At 50.9% G+C, this 20825-nt stretch overlaps 1 protein-coding gene across 2 annotated transcripts in view; it reads left to right on the top strand.

Moving 5' to 3' along the window:
* MGAT5B (alpha-1,6-mannosylglycoprotein 6-beta-N-acetylglucosaminyltransferase B) overlaps window positions 1–18009 on the top strand; it is an 80299-nt gene extending 62290 nt beyond the window's left edge. The window contains exons 11-17 of one of the 2 annotated variants that reach the window (XM_059485792.1): window positions 255–385; window positions 2619–2774; window positions 4392–4538; window positions 7767–7883; window positions 15111–15185; window positions 15622–15896; window positions 17574–18009. In XM_059485792.1, the coding sequence (XP_059341775.1) occupies window positions 255–385; window positions 2619–2774; window positions 4392–4538; window positions 7767–7883; window positions 15111–15185; window positions 15622–15896; window positions 17574–17772 (1100 nt within the window). In that variant the 3' untranslated portion in view covers window positions 17773–18009. Of the gene's footprint in view, window positions 1–254; window positions 392–2618; window positions 2775–4391; window positions 4539–7766; window positions 7884–15110; window positions 15186–15621; window positions 15897–17573 lie in introns of both variants that reach the window. The other variant, XM_059485791.1, reaches the window with a different exon arrangement.
* Window positions 18010–20825: the final 2816 nt, after the last annotated feature.

The following is a 20825-nucleotide window of genomic DNA, read 5'->3' as shown; positions in this document are numbered from 1 at the left end:
TGGGTGACTCAAGCATTCCATTTTCCCGGCTGTGTGAAGCCCCTCTGGCAGCCTAAAAACACCTCACTGTGTGAAGAGCAGCTCGAGTGGGTTCTGAAGCCTGGATTTCTTGAGCTGCTTGGGTGGGGATTCAAGCTCCATTTTCCTCCAGCAAGGCTCTGTAGCCAAGCTCATCTCAGGCTGTATCCCCACCCCTGGGGACATCCCAAAAAACATCTCTCCAGCCACCTGTCTCCTCCCCTTGGTGCCCACAGCTCACACTCCTGACAACTCCTTCATGGGCTTTGTGTCGGAGGAGCTCAACCAGACTGAGAAGCAGCTCATCAAGGCCAACAAAGTCAGCAGCATGGCTGTGGTGTATGGCAAGGAGGCCAGCATCTGGAAGGTGGGTGTCCTTGGGCTGCTGGGGACAAGCCAGGCAGGCAGGGGTAGGCACAGGCAGGGCTGGGAGGCAGCCCAGCCTCTGGATCTCACCCTGAGCTGTGGAGGTGCAGATCTGGGTGTGTTTGTGGAGAACCATGCTTGTCCTGGTTCCTGGGGGAGTGATGGGACACATCCAGAGCCTCCCACAAACAGGGAGAGGCTGGTGGGACACCATTCCCTGCTCCTTGCTCTGGGTGGTGCTTCCTCCCAGCAGGCTCTGAGGCTGAGGATTTCATATTGATGATTTTATGTAATTAGCTATAATGATTGCCACTAATTAATTGCAGTGATTGCTGCATTATGATGGGGATAGTTTGTGTCTGCTTTCAAGCACTCTGTGAAAAGGGGTTGTGCTCCCTGAGCCTGGAACACCTGGGGGAGAGGGGTGGGGACCCACCAAAAACACCCCCCTGCATCTCCAGAGGGGCCGTGCATGCTCCCCCCACCTTATCCAGAGCTAGCAAGCTGCTTTTCCTTCCAGGACTGTAAAAAGGAGCTAATTTGCATTGCCTCATTGTTGATTTATTTCTATTTTTCCCTCTGTGCACTGCCTGGGGCTGCTCCAGTTGCAGGTACTGTACCACACCAGCTGCTGCTGGGCTTTGTCTCTGCTCCTCTTCTCGGGAGAGAAAAGGTTTCTGTCAGACTCGACTTTGCCTTGACGTGGGCTGGGTCCTCTGGAGCTGTTGGGATTGATGTGGGTTGATGCAGTGGGGGCTGTACCTCCTCCCCTTCCCAGCTTTCCTGATTAGCAGCTGCTAATTAGCAGGGATGCTTGTGGTGAGCCAGGATCCAGCCAGGCTGTCTCCTCTTTGCTGGTGTTTGTGGGGTTTCCATCCCTGCCCAGGTCTGAGAACAAATCCCCCCTGCCTCTGCCTGGTTTGGAGCTCCCTAAAAGCCCTACTGAAACCCACTAAATCTCATTTTAGGAGAACTGCAACATCTTGTCTTATTTTTCTACCATTCCGCTGCCCTTTTTTATCCAGAAGTTTCCTTGGAGCTTAGTGAAGGTAATTTGGGAAGGCACTAAAGAGAGTTCAAACCCCAGAATGGACATTTCCCTCCACCCAGGGTGCTACAGGCATTTGCTGTTTTGAGTCAGAACTCACAAACAACATCAGTTTTTCCCCCAAACTGCATAGTTGGGGTCATTTATTGCTGGTTGAAGAGGCTGGGGCTCCTTGAGGCCAAGCTAATTGGCCTTTCCTTCCCATCTTGTACACTCCATGGAATAAAAAAGGGAATAGAGGAGTTTTTCCTTATTTTGAGTGATTTTGAGGTCTAGAAAGGCACAGAGCACCTCCATCTTCTGGAGCCAGGTGCTCATTTACCAGCCTTGGACCAAACACCTTCTCCAGAGCAGGATGTTTTTGACATTTAGAAACATTTCATTAAACCTCCCTTCCCTTTATTTCTCATTTCCTACCCCTCTGAACTCCTTGCCTCTGGCTCACAATAGGAGCTGAAGTTTTAATAAGCTGGGAAAGCCTTAGAGCCTTGGAGGATTCCTGAGATCCATGGCTGAGGGCAGAAATTCAGCATTTGAGGAGGTTTTAAGGCAACATACAGAGTTTTCTCAAATTCCCCATTTAGAACTCCTTATTCCCCCTGGTCTTTGCTCTTTTGGGGCCGTTGCAGCACTGGAAAATCCAGAATCCAAAGGATGGGCCCTTTGTGGTTTTTACAAGCAAAAAAACTCTCCAGTAAAGAAATTGTTAAAAAGAAAGGCTGCTTTGGAGCAAAAGGAGGGAGGCCTCTAAGAGAAGAAAATTGATGACCCCTTTCATTTTCCAGGTAGTGAAACGGGATTAAATCTGAATGAGAAAATCCTTGGAACTTGTTACTTGGAATAAGAGGCTATTAGCAAGCTCAGGTTCCTTCTGAGCCCTCTGAAGCCTTTAATTCAGCAGCTCCAGAGTGGAAGCTGCCCTTGGAGGGGACAGGGGAGGCAGGAACCTGATGATCAGAGTGATGGATCCTGCAGCCATTGGGGCTCTCCAGGAGCCTGGGGCAGTCCAGGATGTGTTTCCAAGAAATGAAGAGGGACAGGTGGGGATTTTGCACTGCTGTGGGTCTGCCTGAAGCATGGCAGGTGCTCTGGCACAGCAGTTTGAGAGTTAACCCCCCTCCATAACCATGGGGAGGAGGTCAGACCCATCCTTTGGTGTAGTTCACATGTCTGCCTTCCTCCCCAGGGCAAGGAGAAGTTCCTGGCCATCCTCAACAAGTACATGGAGATCCATGGCACTGTTTACTATGAGACACAGAGGCCACCTGAGGTGCCAGCATTTGTCAAGAACCACGGGCTGCTGCCCCAGCACGAGTTCCAGCAGCTGCTGAGGAAGGCAAAGGTGGGTGAGGCCGTCCCAGGACCCTGTCCCCCATTACCTGTGCCCCTCCCAGGCCTGCAGGCACTCCCAGCTGGGATAATTAACCTCGAAGGATAATTAGGCAGGAGCCAAGCAGAGCACATTTCAGATCAAGATGTGTCTGAGGAGTTTCTCCTTGCAGACTGTCCAGGGGTCCACAGGCAGAGTGCAAAGTTTCCTTATTAATTCATTTATTGCTGAGTGGGGTGGGTTTTGTTTTTGGTTTTTTTTTCACCTTATAGCTGTGATAAAAATAAACCAGATTCTTGCAGTGTGTGGGTGTGGGCACATCCCTGTTGCCTTCAGCTGCTGCCTGGGGGAAATATTCCTGATTTACCAGCCCAAACAGCTGTGGCAAAGCAATGTTGTTCCATGCAGAGCCAAAGTGATGGCTGTAACCACCATGGGGGATCTTGCAGCTCCTGGAAACGCCATGGCTGTGCAAAGTGGGCTGTGGTTGATGGAGTGGGGTCATGCATCCTGGAAAAAGGAGACTCAGGGGTGACCTTATCACTCTGCACAGTTCCTGAAAGGTGCCTGTGCTCAGCTGGGGCTGGGCTCTTTCTCCAGGCAACACTGACAGAACCAGAGGACACAGCCTCAAGCTGTGCCAAGGGAAATACAGGTTGGATATCAGGGAAAATGTTTTTCACAGAAAGAGTGATAAAGTTCTGGAATGGCTGCCCGGGGAGGTGGTGGAGTCCCCATCCCTGGGTGTGTTTAACAAAGCCTGGATGTGGCACTGGATGCCAGGGTTTAGTTAAGGTGCTGGGGCTGGGTTGCACTTGATGATCTTGAAGGTCTCTTCCAACCTGGTCATTCTATGAATTCTGTGAAAAGGGGGAATTTTCAGCATAACTTGTTGAACCCCTTTAGAGAGTTGGTGTGCAGGAGCAGAGCAGCAGAGAGGGGAGGGGATGTTGGTGGGTTTATCTGGGAGGTTTCCCTGTGGGGAAAACCACTCAGTCTCATGGCCTCTCGCTGGTCAGAATGATTCTGAGATACGTTAGAAAGTCTCTTTTCCCAGCCCGGTGCTTGAAGAAGGAGTCAGAGCTCTTCAGTTCTTGGTCTCAAGGTTCTTTATCTATAAAATATTTTCTCCTGTCCTGCTGAGGTCCTTCATCAGGACAGTTCCAGGCACTCTGCCTGCCCTCAGGGCAGTGTTATGTCTTTATACAAAAAACTACATATACAATGTTTACAATTACTTTCCAATACCTATCACCTATGTTAGACAGTGAGCTTCTACTCTAAACCAATTTGTAAGTGCCAACATCACAGCAGAAGATGGAGGCCAAGAAGAAGAAGGAGAAAGGCTGGACATGCCCAGATCCCTCCATCTTGCCCCCTGAACACCATTCTAGAAAACCCCAAAATCTACCTTTTCACCCCATGATAAATTCACTATTATTCTACTTAACTGTCATGGCTTGCAGATCTTCATCTGAGGTTGGTAACTTGCTCCATGGGTCATAATCAAACCCACAGGTGTTTTGTGCTCTGTGCCAGGGTCTCTGAGCCCCCTGGCAGGGGTCTTGGCTGCTCAGGAGGATGTCCTGGGTTCCCACAACTCAGCAGCACTGTGTTTGTGCCTTGCAGCTCTTCATTGGCTTTGGGTTCCCCTACGAGGGCCCGGCCCCGCTGGAGGCCATCGCCAACGGCTGTGTGTTCCTGCAGGCACGCTTCAACCCTCCCCACAGCTCCCTCAACCACGAGTTCTTCCGCGGGAAGCCCACGTCCCGAGAGGCAAGTCTGGAAAACTCTGTTCACTGTTGGAATATTACCAATATGGCTGGATGGGATGTGCCTGAGCTTGTCTGGCCCTTGGTGCTGAACCAAATAGCGGCAACTGTGGTGATTTCACCCCACAGACACTTTGGGCTGGCTGGGTGTGTGGTGTTTCACCCTTAGAGATACTTTTGGCTAATTGTGTGTGTGGTGTTTCACCCCAGAGACACTTTTGGCTGGCTGGGTGTGTGGTGTTTCACCCCACAGACACTTTTGGCTGGCTGGGTGTGCGGTGTTTCACCCTGAGACACTTTTGGCTGGCTGGGTGCTGCAGTTGGGCATGCGGGGACAAGTCCAGGCCTGCAGGAGCTCTGAGGGCTGCAGGATGGAGCTTCCCCCCATAACAGGGGCTGCTCCTCAGGTTTCCCTCTGTGGAGAAGCTTTAAGGTGATGGTGAAGGAAAGGAGTCGGTTCTGATGGAGGGTTTGGATCCAGAGCTTTATTCTGGCCCACAGGCCTCTGGATCCAGCACCAGCTCCAACAGAACTCCCTGAGCCCGTGGTTGCTGTTCCTTTGAACCCTGGGCAGAGGGGCAGGGAAGGGGCAGGGAGCCACCAAACAGGTACAGGAGGGGAGGGACAAAGGACACCTGGATGGCCCAGTGCCCCCCAGGGGTAGAGGGCATCCTGTGAATCTGCCAATCACTCGAGGCCCTTCTGGAATTCCAGGATGGACAGACAGTGCTGGGAGGGGAAAAGAGAGGTGACTGACACACCTGGGAAGGAATTATCAGAGGAGGGACCAGGTTCTGAGGTAAACCCTGAAATCATAATGCAACAGTTCACTCTGCTGTAAACGTTTAGAAAGTTTTAAAAAGGACAGTAGAAGACAAAGACAATAAAGCAAGGATTTACTGCCAGGTGCCTCTTTGCATTCAGCCAAGAGCACACCTGCTAATTTGGAAACACCCTTTATAGACCATTTCTATTGCATCAGCCTGTGACATATTCATAAAGAATATAAATACAATATATTTATATTGTTTTATATTTACTATTATATTTATATTGTTTATGAATATGTCACAGGCTAATGCAATAGAAATGGTCTATAAAGGGTGTTTCCAAATTATTTATATTTATAATCATAAAAATATGTATATTTATATTTATATTTATAGAAGTTGATATTTACTATTATATTTATATTGTTTTATATTTACTAATAGTAAATATTACAATTATAAATACAAATATAAATATAATAGTAAACTTTTCCCCAAAACTAGTTTACATATTCCCAGAATTGTTTAGCATAGCTCCACCTCAGATCTGCCTTTTTTAGAGCATGCATATTCCTTGGCTGTGGTTTTAATCCATTCTTATAATCACCTTCAGTTTTGGGCCTTACTTTCTACCAGTGGCAAGCATTGATAGTTGGCATATCAGTAGCAGGGTCCTCATCATATATTCTTTGGATATTATCCCATCCAAGCAAGCATTTTAACACAAGCATATCTATATCAGCTATTTCTAAGTTTTAGTTAACAACAGAAATAAATCTGTGTCTTCAAAGCAAAGTTACTTTAGCCCTGCACATGTAGAATCCATTTTAATATTTGCAAAAAGCCAATATTATAACATATATCTATAACACAAGTGTGATGTGGGGGCTGCATGGAGCCACCCGCTTGGCACCAGGCCTTGGGCCAGCCTGGGGAAGAGCAGCTGCCAGGCTGAGGTTACTTTTTTTGGGCAAGATTTCCTCAGTGGATGTCTGCAGATGGGGTTCCTGATTCAAGATTTGCCTTGGATAGAAGGGGCTATGCTGTAGGTTTGGGGTTTCCAAGGAGAAGGTTGAGCAGGAGCCTTCTGCAGACCCCCAGCCTCTTCCCCACCAGCCCAGACCCACAGGTCCCCACACCCTGCTCCCAGCCCAGGGCAATGCCCCCTGCTCATCCCTTTGTCCCCCCAGAGGGACACCAGCACCTGCACAGTGTGCCAGGGCTATGAAATCCCTTCCAGGCTTACCCAGCGCTGGGAATTCAATCTAAGTAGAGCAGGAACTCTTTAAAAGTTAAAGGCTTGGGAAAATTGCCTCTTTTATTATTAATAAAGTGGATAATGCAGTGCAAGGCTCCCTCACTGAGCAGGGAGTGAGCTGGGGGCTGTGCAGCTGGGCTGGGCTGGGCTGTCCTTCCCCCCCTGATTGCCCCATGCACCCCCAAATTTGGTGTTAATTGTGCAGCTGGACTGAGCTGTCCTGCCCCCCCTGATTGCCCCATGCACCCCTGAATTTGGTGTTAATTTGGGCTGGGCTGGGCTCTCCTGCCCCCCCCCCGATTGCCCCATGCACCCCCAAATTTGGTGTTAACACCCATTTGGGCAGCGCTGGGGCTGTGCCTCAGCCTGGAGCCAGGGTGAGGGCTGTGAAATGCCTCGGGGTGTTTCTGTGCTGGAGGGGAAAGAGGGGATCAGTCTCCAGGAGAGAGATGAGGAAGGACAGCATTGAGGGGGATGAACCACACAGCTCTTCTCCTCCAGCTGGCAGGGGCTCAAGCCCTTCTGAAATGTTTTATAGTGCCCCCAAAACATGTCCTCTGCTCAGCAACCTCTCTCTTCCCTTTCCAGAGGAGATCAGGGCTGAAACAGAAGAGGTAGGTCCCCAAAAATCACCTGTGTGGGCAGCCCAGGGAAAAGCAAGGATGTCAGTACCTGTGGAGTACCAGTGTGTGGGCTGCCTGTGGCATCAGGGTCATGCAGCTTCCAGCACTGCTCTCTCCCAGTGCCAGCCTTTCCCAGCCTTTCCCAGCCTTCAGTGGCAATGGATTTTCTCCCTGCCTTGTTTCTAGAGCTGGCAAATCTGGGAGATGTGGTGCCTTCACACACCTTTCCTGCTTTGGGGGTTTTTACCATCAGACCCACAGAATGGCTCAGGTCAAGGGTAAATTATTCTTGTGGTACAGAGTGGAGATATTCCAGGCTGCCACAGGAATTCAGTGTTGTTGGGAATGGGGCACCCCAACCCAGTGAGAATTACAGCACATCATTTTGAGGCTGAGAAGCAACTGGATTCAGAGGAATCGATTTTCCAGCACTCCCTATTGCAGTTGGTCAAACCCCACTGTGAATGTGAGGCTGCTGCTCCTCTCTGCCAGCCAGCTGTGAGCAGGAAACAGCAGAGATTGCAGCAGGGATTCCATTCCAGCAGGGATTGCAAAATCCAGCTGGCACCTCTGTGTTTCAGGTGTCCTCCCAACACCCATATGCTGAGGACTTCATTGGGAAACCCCATGTGTGGACTGTTGACTACAACAACTCTGAGGAGTTTGAAGCTGCCATCAAAACCATCATGAGGACACAGGTATGACTGAAAAATCACATATCCCACATCTTCAGAGCAGTTATGGTGTGACCTCCCTGCTGCCGGGGTTGGACAAGTGTCTTGGTTTGAAAAGACAGATGTCTGCTAAGGAAGGCAGGAGCCTCCCTTGAAATGGAATATGTAACCCCCCCTCCCCCTGAATTGTTATAATTTTGAAATTGTATAATAATTATATTATATATTCTATAATAATTATTATTATAATTTTGACATTTTGTTCTCAGGCAAAGATATGGAAATAGGAAAAACAGTTCTTTATTAGGAAAAAAATTAAAAGAAAATATAAAAATAAAAATGCGATAATACAAAACAACACTGCCAGAGTCAGAACAGCAGCTGCCCCCGTGTGTCAGGGAGGTGTCCCAGCCCCATGCCATGGGGGCTCAGCCCTCCTGCAGTGCCAGCTGTGGCTCTGCTGCAGCAGGGATCCTGCACAAGGGGGGAGTTTTCCTCTGCAGCTCCAGGGCTGCTGCAGATGGGCCTGGGCTCCCTCTGGCCATGCAGGGCAGCAGAAAGCTGCTCCTCTGGCAATGCAGGGGGCAAAGGCTGCTGTGCTGTGCCAGGCTCAGATTGGATCCAGGTAGGAATGCTTGGCTCCTCCCCTGGGCGGAGCATCTCCCCATGGGATGCTGGGATTGGATCAGCCCTGCAGGGACACTCAGTGGCCATGGAGAGCAGAGATCTCCTGGAGGGAGGGTTGGCTGTGGGGGAGATAAAGGAAAAACTGCCCCATGAACAGCAGAGAACTGCCCCAGCTCTGACAGATGGCAATACAACACACATCCCCATTTCCAAGCTAAGACAACAAGCAGCAGCAGATGTTGGAGCCTGGCTCTCCTTTTCCTTTCCTTTCTCCTTTGGATTTTTTGGTCCCTTCCTGCAGCCCCAGGGGCACAGGTGCTCCCACCTTCCTTTGGCATTGTAGGTGTTTCCCCAGGGCAGAGCTGTGCTTTTGAAGGATCCCCTGGGAATTCTGTGGGCCGGCCTGGAGCAAGGGAAGGCTGAGATAGGGTTTGGGAGCAGCAGGCTGAGGCTGCTGCAGGGGTTGAGCAGTTCTGCAAGCTGGTGTGATAACAAAGATAAACCCAGAAACCTGCAGCCCTCTGCACCTGCCTTCCCCTCACTTCACTGATTGTTTCCTTTGGATGGAGAAGATCAATGGGAATAACTCAGGAGTTGCCTCTGTGAGGGATGTAAGGAAGGGGAGAACCCCAGGGAAGGCAACACTCCTGCTGTGCCCACTCTGAAAACGCTCCCTCATGAATATTTAGCTCCCACCCTGTGGCAGGAGCCTGTCAAGTTGTCCAAATTATTAAAGTCAGTTTTCCTGGAGGGGAGGAAAGTGCTGATAGCCATTTTGCTGGCCATTTGCTTCACCTGGGATGAGCTGAAGTTCAGGGATGTGCTGTGGAACCCAGGCTCTGCCTGGGGCTGTGTGGGCTCAGGTGTGTTGGTTTGGAAAGCCAGGAGTCTGCTAAGGAAGGCAGGAGCCTCCCCTGAAACAGAGAATGTAAATCCTCCTCATCCCTCCCAATTGCTATAAATTTTAAATTAAGGGGTTCTCAGGCAAAAAAAAAAAAATATATGGGAACGGGAAATAACAGTTCTTTAATAGGGTAGAAAAAGAAAAAATGATAAAATAAACAATGCAGTACACTAGAACAACACTGACAGAGTCAGAACCCAGCCTGACACCCTGTGGGTCAGGGTTTTGGCAGCAGTCCCATTGGAATTGTGGCTCAGCCCTCCTGCAGTGTTAGGGGTGGTTCTGCTGGAGCAGGGATCCTGTAGAGAAGGATGTATTCTTCCTCTGAAGATCCAGTGGAAGAAGAGGCAGCTGCTGCTCCTCTGGGGAATGCAGTGGAGAAGCCGTGCTGGTGTTCCAGAATCTCCAGATTCTATCCAGGTAGGAATGCTTGGCTCCTCCCTCTGGGCTCCCATCTCCCAATGGGATGCTGTAGTTCTTATCAGCCATGCAGGGACATTCAATAGCTGTTATCAGCAGATGTCCCCTCCCGAGGGAGGAGTGATTGTGATCACCCAGAGAGATAAGGCAAACTGCCCACTTGACAAAAGATAATCTGCCATACAGATGGTAATAGAATACATCTTGCCTTGCAAGCTGAAACATTGGGGTTCACTGTGCTGGGTGGGATTTGGCGGGCACAGGGGTGTGATGGTGCTCAGAGAAGGATCATCCTTGCTTTTCCCTGCATTAGAAGCTGCAGAGGGGGGTGCCTGTGCCAGTCTGGGGCCTGATTCAGGTAATGTGGCCATGCCATCACCCTGTGTCTCACCTCCTCCAGGGTGATTACTGCAGCTCTTCACCTCACGTTCATTTTCTCTGTGAGTTTGTAAAGACTCATCAAACCCAACTTAGGAAAACAGTTGTTGTTCTGCACATTCATTCCCGTATCTTGATTAGAATTAAATTAAAAATAATGACATCCCTGCTGCTGTGCTGCCAGGCCAGCTGTCAGAGCTTGACCCTCCACCATCTGGGCTGGAGACAGCCCTGAAGTGAAGGAATTGCTGTGTGTGGGAGGCTGGGAGCTGTTTTGGGAGAGAGAAGGAAATTTTCACTTTTTCCAGAAGAGAACAGAGAATATAGTGAAGCCTGGTGCTGCTGTGCTGTTAAAATGATTAAAGAATGGTGAGATTGAGGATGGAGGGAAGGGCTGTGCTGGTTCCTGGGCAGCTGTGTTGTGCTGCTGCTGTGTTGACTGGATGGGCACCAGGTCATTTAGGTGCTTAATGGTCTGGTTAAAAATTAAAGAACTAAAAAGGATTTCAGGGAAGGGCTTGGTGGCATAATGAGCACTGGGCAGGAGGAGCTGGTGTTCAGAACTGGGCACTCATTGGAGTGAACAGCTGCTGTGCCCATCCCTGGTGTGCCCAAACCAAGCTCCTCTCTCAGCTCTTCTCCTCATTCCCACTGTTGGGAAAATTAATCCACAAACATCAGAGGTTTATGTCCAAAAAGGAGACAGAGGAGTCCATTTACTTTATTTGAATAAAGGGAGAGACCATGGGGCATTCCTCTGGGGTCTCTTAAATTTTTGGAGGACACAGCCTCCTTTTTATCCCAATTTCCCTTCTCTCTTTCCCCATTGGCTGACGTGCTTGAGAGCTACAGACTTCCTGAAATGCCTGATACCAGAGATTGCCCTCTAATGTACAACCCTCCCTTTTAATTTTTAATTCTTATAGAATTTATGATTTTTCCCATTGTTTCTTTCATCTTTCAATATCCAATTTCATTTATCAGCAAACCAGCAGTTTATTTGTAAAAGGAAATATAATTTTCCATCCATCCATCCATCCATCCATCCATCCATCCATCCATCCATCCATCAGTGGAATCCTTTCCGTAGTTTCTTTTACCTCTCAGTGCTGGTTCTATCTACGAGCAGACCCACAGCTGGTTTGTAAAGACAAATTCCTCTCACCACTCTGGATCAGGACCCCCACTCTGCAGTGCCCTCCCACAAACCATCTCAGCCTCTGGATTTACCTTCAGCTGCTGGAAGTCCTAAATTTGCCTCAGATGAACAGCTCAAGTCACTGAGGCCCATTTGCATTATGACACGAAGTCACTCTGGAGAGGAGGGATTCCTTCCCACCAAGGAGTTAATCCCCAACTCATCCCTCTGGGGTTTTGAAGAAATTGTAAAAATCCTCCCAGAGCAGAGCAGGGAGTGAGTGTGAATAACTTACAGCAGCCTCTTTCCCCCCTCCCCACCTTTTTATCTTTTAAATGGAAAGGTCTGCTTTATTAGAGAGGCTGTCAAGGCAATTAAGCCTAAAAATTGACCTACCTTAGAGGTTTAAAAGCCTTATTATGGGCTTTGGCTCCAGGAGTCCATGGGTATCTTGTCTTTAAAATACTGTTTGTTACAGCAGCAATTGAAAACAAGGGCATTAGCAGGAGGAGCAGCAGAAAGATGGTAGCTGGGCAATTTAGTGTTCCTGTTCCCAGCCAGTTACTGGAGTTTGGAGAAATTATTTTACTGACTCCATTTTTTTCCCCCCAAAGGCAAAATGGGGTGTTCTGTTATTGGAATATCTAATAAATTTGTCTGTGTTTCAGAATAACCACCATCAATTTATTTTTTTTCTGTCAAAACATTTCATTTCAAAATTACTGGAATGAAATACTATGGTTTTGTTTCCCATCTGCCTGCCTTTGTTTGGAAATACCCTGCCAATTTATTGAAAGGAGTGCTGGATCTGAAATGATGCATTTCCCTTTGCTTCACTAACTCAGACAGATTGAACCTGAAACACAACATTTCCCCCTCCCTGATGGGTGAAAACATTGAAAATTGAAAACTGACCTGAAATTGAATTTATTTAGGGATTTTTTGTTGTTGTATGACTGAAAAATCACATATCCCACAGATGTTTTGCATCTTCTAGGGCAGAACTCAGTAAGACATTTTTGGGGATATGACATCTTGTGGGAAAACTGGCTCTGCCATCAGGTGGAAGCTGTGCTGGGGATCTGTCTGGGAATTTGGGAGCTGGTTGATGAACCTGGCAGTAATCCTGGCATGGTCAAGCTGACAACCAGCTTCGCTCCCAGGGGGATTTGCTGATTCTCAGCAATATTTTAATGTCACTGCAGCACCCCAGTTTCTCCTGCTGCATCCTGGGCAGGCTGTGCCATCCCAGAGCTGCTGCTGGGCTGGCAGAGCTCCCCTGGCTGCTGGCTGTGTGCAAACAGTTGGGATGCAGCCGGCATCCCTCCCAACCCAGTTCTGCCTGAAAGAAACTTCTTCCTTCTGGAGGCAGAGCTGAATCATGCCTGGGACGTGGCTGGGGTTTGCAATCTGTGTTTTTCTCCCCCAAGAACAGCCCTTGGTGCTGCCCTCTCTCATCCTTTTGGAGGGGGCACCCGTTCCAGGTCACCCTCCAGCTGCTGGGCAGGGTTTTTGGCAGGCTGTGACTCTGCCATTCATCTCTCTGGGAGCAGTTCTGGGTTTCTCTGATGGTTTGCATCCCTCAACTATTTATAAGGAAGATTAAAACCAGGGAAGCACCAAACCCCTCTACCTCCGAGACCAAATCTCAACACAGGGACAGGGGACAGAGAGACAAGTGGTGTCCCCCTGGGACAGGGGATGCTGGAGGTTTAAAAGCCTTATTATGGGCTTTGGCTCCAGGAGTCCATGGGTATCTTGTCTTTAAAATCCATCAGAATCCACTGATGGATTCTGTCTGTTATCCTGGGGTTAGAGGCTGGAGAGGGAGAGAGGTTTGCAAGCACCACCATTTTCTGGGCCTTGAGCTTTTCCCTTTGTCAAAACCAGTCCTCACACAAGCAATTTAATAGACCCAATATTCTGGTGTAGTGAAGGGAGAAGGCTTCATTATATTAAAGTCAAACATACAGGACTATAATGGAAAATTATACATTTCAGACTATGCCTGAAAGAGCGGCACATTAAACATCCCAGTGAAAATAGCTGGTTAAAATGTTCCAGCCTGCTGTTACGTGCCAGCACTGAATTGCATTATGTTTCTACTTATTTGTCTGGTGACGTTCAGATTTTTTTCCACCCTGCTTTCTTTTCCTTTTGAATGAAGGAGACTTCATCCTCCCTTCCAGCTGGAAATGCAGGGCTCTCATGGTGGCATTCCCATGGGACACCAGTGACTCCCTGCCTGGCTGATGGAGGAGCACTGGGGCTGGGAAGCTCTCCCAGCTGAGGAAAGAATGGCAAAATCCATCTTTCCAACACCTCCATTCCCTCCATGCCATCCCGTGCATCATTCTGCAGTGATCCCCACCTCAGAAGCCCCCTCCTCCTCCTCCCTCCCAGGGCTTTGGGGACATCCTGAGCTGAGGAGTGCCATTAACAACATGGCTGTTGAGAAGAGGCTGAGCCTGTCAGATTTTAATTAAACAATTATCTTCTCGAAATTGGCATTTTCTCAGTCCTGAGTGCACGAGCTGAATCCTAACAAAACCTGGAGAGGAGAGCAAAGGGAAGGAGAGCCCCTGAGAGGGAGAGGAGCAGGGGCTGCAGTAGGCTCCTGATGCTCAGGGAACCCCCTGGGAGCCTGTGGAGAGGTGGGAGTGCACCTGGAGCATCACCTTTGATACCTGTGCAGCACAAGGAGGGTTTGTGTGATGTGCTGCAGCATTTTGGGGGGTGAGGCTGTTTCTGGAATTTTATCTCCACTATGCCTGGCCAAAGGGGGTCCTGAGAAAAGCCCCCCATGAAGGCAGTGGTGAGATGAGACTGAGCACTGGTGATGCTGAGCAAGGGGGGGGTTTGTCTCCTCCAAACTGATCCCAGGCAGCCCCAGCCTGGCTCTGAAACTGAGACAGGCAATTTTGCTTTCAGAGGGCTCTGCCCCAGTTAACTGAGAGCCCATCAGGAATTCAGAGGCAGGATTGGTGCCTGTCGCTGTGTCAGCCCTGATTAGCGTGCACATCTGTAATTAGATGAAGCAGCTGTGATTTCCAGCCTGCCTGAGATCTCAGGTGGGATATTTATGGCAGGGAGATGCTTAGAGGGTTCTCAGCAGACTGAGCCTTTGAGCTTGGTTTTGACAGGTACTTCAAAAGGAAATAGCTATTTTGGAGGTGCAGAGCTCAGAAAATAGAAGCAGCAGTGTTTTCTGGATTAATTATCTCTGGGTGGTTTTGCTTATAATCCTCCTGAATAAAGATCTGCAGAGATACACAAAGGGAAGGGAGGTCCCAGGACTGACACCAACCTCCTGCACCTCATTTAACATCTCTTTGGAAAATAAGGGAGTGTGGAAAAATATGTCTTCCCAGGGCAGAAAGTTCCTTAAAAAAATATTTTTTAAAGATTGCTCTTCCCTTGCCCACAGCTGCAGAGCATTTTGTGAGCTGGAACAGTTCATGCTTTAGTTTGAAGTGACCTATTGGATGAAAACTGATTTGATTGTATAACTTTCTAAAAGCGGAGGAAAGGGAGATTAAAGTGGAACAGGGATGATTTCATTTTCACCAACAGGTCGAACTCAAAGTACTCCTCTCTCTTTCTCACTTTATGAAACTCTTGTGAGGTTTCTCCAGCCCTAGCATTCTTCCCTGCTTGCTTTGGTGGACAGACACGAGTCATGGGCTTTGGTGGGTGGCAGAGCCATGTCCAATGTTCTGCTCTCTCAGGGGCAGGGCAAGGCTGTCCCCAGCTGCTGCCTGTGCTCTGCTCTTGCCCTTCACAGGTGGACCCTTACCTGCCTTATGAGTACACCTGCGAGGGGATGCTGGAGCGGATCCATGCCTACATTCAGCACCAGGTTGGGGAGAATCCCTGTCCTCCCTGGGGAGCCATCTCTGTCCTCATGGCCAGCTTTCCCTCTTCTCCCTGGGGAGCATCCCTGTTCTCCTGTGGGCATTGTGCAGCCAGTGCCCTGATTGCAGAGAGCACCAGGAGATGGGGCTGGGGGAGGTTTGTCATGGGCCAGAGGTGCTGGGGGTTGGTGGAGGACACCTGGGGGTGCTGGGGCTGGGTCAGGGCCTTTCTGCTGCAGCGAATGAGGCAGCACTGAGAGGAGAAGAGGTGAGAGAAGCAGAGGTTCATCCCCTGCAGAAGGAGGTGCCATCTTTGCATGCAGGTGACCTCAACCTGATGAGCAAAGTCATCATCCCAAGTGTCCTTCTGTCCCACTAGTGGCCTCCCTTCCCCGCTGTTAACATCTCAGAGCACTGACCCGTTATCTTCTCTACCACCAGGATTTCTGCACCACATCATCTCTTCCTCCGTCTCCCAAGACCAAGACTCCTGCTATGCAAAGCCCTCCAAGCCCGCTGGCGCTTTCCCCCAACTCCACACACCTGGTGTGGTCCCCCAGCGCGGGCTGGGCCCCCCAGGCGTGGCCCCCGGTGGCCTCGCTGCAGGTGTGGGTGTCAGAGCCCCAGCACACGTGCACCGAGACGTGCCGGCACCACGGGCTGGTCTGCGAGCCCACCTTCTTCAGGTTCCTCAACAAGGAGGAGGTGTTTCTACAGTGAGTTGGGGCCTTCTCAGGGAGCTTTGGGGGGGGGCCACCAGCCAGATGATGTTCTCTTTGCTCCCCACATCCCCTGCAGCCATTTTCCTCCCCAAATCCCAGTGATGAACCCTCATGCCCACATGCTCCCCGTTAGCTGGGATTAGCCAGAAAACTGAGGTGGGCATCAGCAAAAACCCCGAGGAGCAGCAGAAGTGCCCAGTGTGGATTTTAACACCCCTCCCCTCCCAGATGGAGCAGCAGCACTGGCACTGCCCTCCCACCAACCCTTCTCAGCTGATGAGTCCTTCATCAGGAACTGTCATCATTATAGCATAAGAGTTGTATTGTCATTACACTGCAAGGGTTCCATATTGCTGGAGTTTCATACTGCCTCGATGTTTTCTTGGAGGCTTCTCCTCTAGGCACCAACTCTTCCTTGTCCTCGCAGTTGCCAGCTGACTCCACTTCCCCTCAACCAACCAATCCACTCTTTTATAACACTCTTCTTATTTGCTACAGCGGGGGCCTGTTAAAATCAGGCCAGTTCCCAATCTCTAATATTTGGTTCAGCTACAACTCCTTAATGGGGTAAGATTACTTTCTATACTACCTTTATTTTCTTATATTGTATCACCCTACAAGGAACCTCCCCAGGAAGGACAAAAATCCTTCAATGACCCCCTCAATGGCCACTCACCTGAGCTTCCCACCTTGCCTTGGTCCCCAGCCTCAGCATTGAGTACGAGATGAAGGCAGTGCAGGCAGGGCCCAGCTTCACTTTTCAGCAGGCAACAGCAGCGTTTCCAGGCAAGGTTCCGCCTCTTTCCAACCCCATTCCTCTCCACCTCCCGCGTGCTCTCTCTATAAAACTGCGTTTTGAACACACAGTGGTGAAGTTTTAATAGAGTATAAATCTGCCACCGGGCTCTGTGCTGCTCTCTGGGCAATTTAAATGCGAGCGTTGCCGGAGCTGTCACGCTGGTCAGGCAGGCGCCGCATGTCCCACTGACATTTTTATGTGATAAATTACAGCTGGGGCCTGCCTTTCACTCTTTCCCCCTGCACGTCCTCCTCCAGACCTCAAAACGAGCTGGCTCAGGGACTCATCAGCTGAGAAGGGTTGGTGGCAGGGCAATGCCAGTGCTGCTGCTCCATCTGGGAGGGGAGGGGTGTTAAAATCCACACTGGGCAGTTCTGCTGCTCCTCAGGCCTTTCGCTGATGCCCACCTCAGTTTTCTGGCTAATCCCAACTAACAGGGAGCATGTGGGCATTCCCTGATCCCCTGTCCCTTCCAGGGAATGTTATCTACAGTAACATACAATAACAGAATGTTATCTACATCCATGGAGGTGTCCATGGAGCTCTGTCCATGGACAGAGCTGTTGGTCAGCAAGGGGCTGTAAGAGAGACATTGAACTTCATGAGCTGGAAAGGACCCACAAGGACCAACTCCTAAGATTTGGGTTGGTTTTGTGGGTGATTCTGAGCCATCTGTAGGTTAGGGTGATCTCTGGACTGCAGGGTTGAGTTGCCAGGGTCTCCCCTTCCTGCATGGTGTGTTGGCCTGGTGACAAGCCCTCACATGTAGCCAAGGGGTGGCAAACACAGCTCAGCAAAGGAACCTCCCCAGGAAGGACAAAAACCCTTCAATGGGCGCTCACCTGACCTGCCCACCTTGCCTTGGCCCTCAGGCTCAGCATCGCGTGCGACAGCACCGAGTACGAGATGAACCACCTGTACCCCGCGGTGGCCGAGAACGTCCGCGAGTGCTACCTCCAGAAGGAGCCGCTGCTCTTCAGCTGCGCTGGCCACCACGCCAAGTACCGGCGTCTCTGCCCCTGCCGCGACTTCCGCCAAGGACAGGTGGCTCTGTGCAGGGACTGCTTGTGACACGGCGTCCCCACCGCCCCGGGGACACCGGCACCGGGTGGCTTCTCCTCAGAACTCCGCGGCGGCCGAGGAGCTGCGACGGGTCCCTCGCGGTGGGTGAGCCGGGGCTCTCAGACTCACCCAGGGGCTGTTCCATGTCCGACTCTGGGGGCTGTTTGATCCACCAGCCAGCTGTGAATGACCCTGTCCTGAACTTTGGAGTCATTTTCTTCCCGAGGAGCATTGTCCGAGCGCATCCTGGACCGAACCCACCTGGACCTGGTGGCGCTGGGATGGGGTGGTGGGGAGAGGGGCTGGGGACACCCTTCCCCTCCTCTGGCGATGGGACAAGCCACCAGCAGACTTTCAGGGTTTTCATCTTCTTCAAGCATCCTCAGTTGTTTTATTTATTGATTTTTTTAACCCTCCCCCTGACAAGTGGTAAATTAAAGGGGAATCCACACCCAGCCCTTCTGTGGGAGTTCTTGGGCAGAGCTGCATTGGGGGTGGGACAGGGGTGATGCTGGTGGCTGCTGTGGGTGTGGAGCTGGGGGAGGACAAAGCACAAGGAGAGTGGCTGGGTTTGATGGGCACATTGGGGACTGCACCCCTGGTAGTCCCAGGAAGAGACAGTGGTGGGATGGGGCTGGGTTGGGCTCCTGGGAAAGCTGCTGCTCCCCAGGCAGGACAGAGGTGCCCAAAATGATCCCTCCAGCCTCCAGGCTGCTCTTCACCCTGCTGGGCCATGCACAGAGCTGAACATCCCCCCCAGGGATGACTGGAGGAGGAGGTGAGGGCACAGGGGCTGCTCAGGGTTCAGCTGAGTGGGCAGAGGGGAAGATGTGCTGCAGCACATGGAGGGAATTCCTGGTGGGCACTGACCAAGGGCAGAGCAGCTGGAGAGCAACATCCTGACTCTGTGTGCCCCAGATGCTGCCAGCAGAGCAAGAGGTGAGCTCCAAGCAACCATCTTCCATGGAACTCTTTGCTTCTTCAACTTTCCTTAGTGCTGTTTCTCTTGCTTTGGGGGTGGTTTCCCCCCACTACTGATGTGTCCCCTCCTGGCTGGGTTGGTGCTGGCTGGGGTCACCTAGTTTGTTCTTGTAGGGTTGCTCACCAGGGCAAGGTGTTGCTGTAAGGTTGGTGCTGAGCCCTTCTGCTGTTTGCAAGGGTGAATGAGGAGATTCCTTCATGCCATAAAATGTGTGGCTGGAAAATCAGGGGCTGGAAACTCCTTCTCAGCCATGGAATTGCTCCTGGCCTGGCTGGTGAGGGAGGCTGGGGGGGTGGCAGCCTGACCTGGCGCTGTCCCTGCAGGATCCTGGCAGAATTGTCCCCTCTGGCTCCCAGTGACTGATGGGGAGCAGTGGCAGGATGAGTGCAGGAGGTTGCCCTGGAGCTGTGCCACACCCCTGGCACCTCCAGCCTGTCCTCCCTGTGCCAGCTTCTGGGAGAAACTCCCATTCCTTCAGCTGAGCTGCAGCTTTGGGCAGAGCCCAGCCACCCTCACTGTGTCCCTGCTGTGTCACCACAGGGTGCTGTGTCCTTTGGGCCACATCCTGCCCTGGATGAGCTGGACACACTGCTGTTATCCCAGAGCAATTTATCATCTTCAGCTCCCAGCTGCGTGGGCAGCCTCCATCCTGCCTGTGACGCCAGCCCAGGGGAAGGATTGATTAAGTAATTTTTGTGTCTTGCAGCCAGTGTGCATCTAAATAAAAGCAGCACAAGCCTCTCTTTGCAGAGCTGAGCAGCAACACCTCTCCACAGCCCCTTTCATCTCAGCCTCAAAGCATCCCCTGGCACACAGTGCTGCCAGAGCTGGGTGGGCAGGAGCTGGCCTAGGAGAGGCATGGGGGGTCTACCAGCAGGAACCACCAGCAGTTCACTTCCCAGGGTTGTAAAAACCAAATAAAACTGGGTTTTATAGGAAATCTAAACAAGTTTTAAAGAGCAAGAGGCTCAGGATGCCTCGTGAGGCAGTGCTTGTTACACATCAGCTCCCTGGGCAGCTTTTTCCACAGTTTCTGCTCAGCTGCTTTTAAAATAGCCTTCACCTTTCAGCAGTGCAGCGCTGCCTCCCACTGCAGAGAGCCCCAATTATCCCCTGGCAGGAGAATTTTTCTCCAGGCTGAAATAAAAGGTGGCTGGCTCACCTTCGCTGCTGTCATGGGAAATAATGATCTGTCTGGAGCCTGGCTGGATCTCAAGGCAGCCTGGAAATGTGGGTGGTGGGGCTGAGTGAGGCTCTGCTATTGCCTGGCATGTCTCTGCCCCATTAGTGGGCACTGAGTCCTGCTCAGAGGCTGCCTGGGGAAAAAGCTTCTCCTGTTGGTGATGGAGCATCACTCGTGGATGTTGGATGTAGCAGGGACCAGAGTGTGACTGCTGGGGCAGCCCCTCCTGCCCCATCCCACATGCCTTGGTCTGTAAAATCCCATGGCGGGGCAAGCTGGGGTCTCGACTGCTTTGGGAATGCCAGTGCTGGGTGTTAACATCACTTTTGGGTGCACAATTGGCATCAAAATATTTTTTATGTCATGAGTGTGTGTGCCAGGGGCATAGTGGCACCCTGATGTGGAGGTGGCACCAAGGAATGGAGCTGCTGGTGCGGGACAGAAGGGACTTTGTCACCTGGGAATGCTTTTCTCTGCCCTGGCTGTGCTTGGTGATCACTGGGGCATCCCAGCTGCCTTCCCAAGCCCTTTCCTGAGCAGGTCTGCAGCCTGGTCTCCCTGGCCAGGACACATTTCCATTTGGAAGGGAGAGCTGAGGATGCAAACAACAAGTTCACAATTTATTAAGCAGGAACATGAAAGAGTTTTGAAGGGAAGCAGAGCCACTGCCACATGAAAGAAGTTCTAATTCCCACAGCTAATTGCAAAGAATAGATCCCCTGTAGGGAGGGGGAAAACAGTGTCAAAACTGTGAATAAACCCAAACAAAATGGAACGAGGAGTTGTCAGCTGCACTCTCTGATGCTGCTGGCTGGGACAGTTTGTTTAACAGCCAGAGTGGGTTCATGGGGAGCCCCTGGGGTCCCCTTAGGGTGGGGTTGGACCTTTTGATTTCCA

The sequence above is a fragment of the Ammospiza nelsoni genome, chromosome 19 (assembly GCF_027579445.1).
Source record: "Ammospiza nelsoni isolate bAmmNel1 chromosome 19, bAmmNel1.pri, whole genome shotgun sequence".
NCBI classification, from domain to species: domain Eukaryota; kingdom Metazoa; phylum Chordata; class Aves; order Passeriformes; family Passerellidae; genus Ammospiza; species Ammospiza nelsoni.
This window is presented reverse-complemented; position numbering and strand designations above follow the sequence as displayed.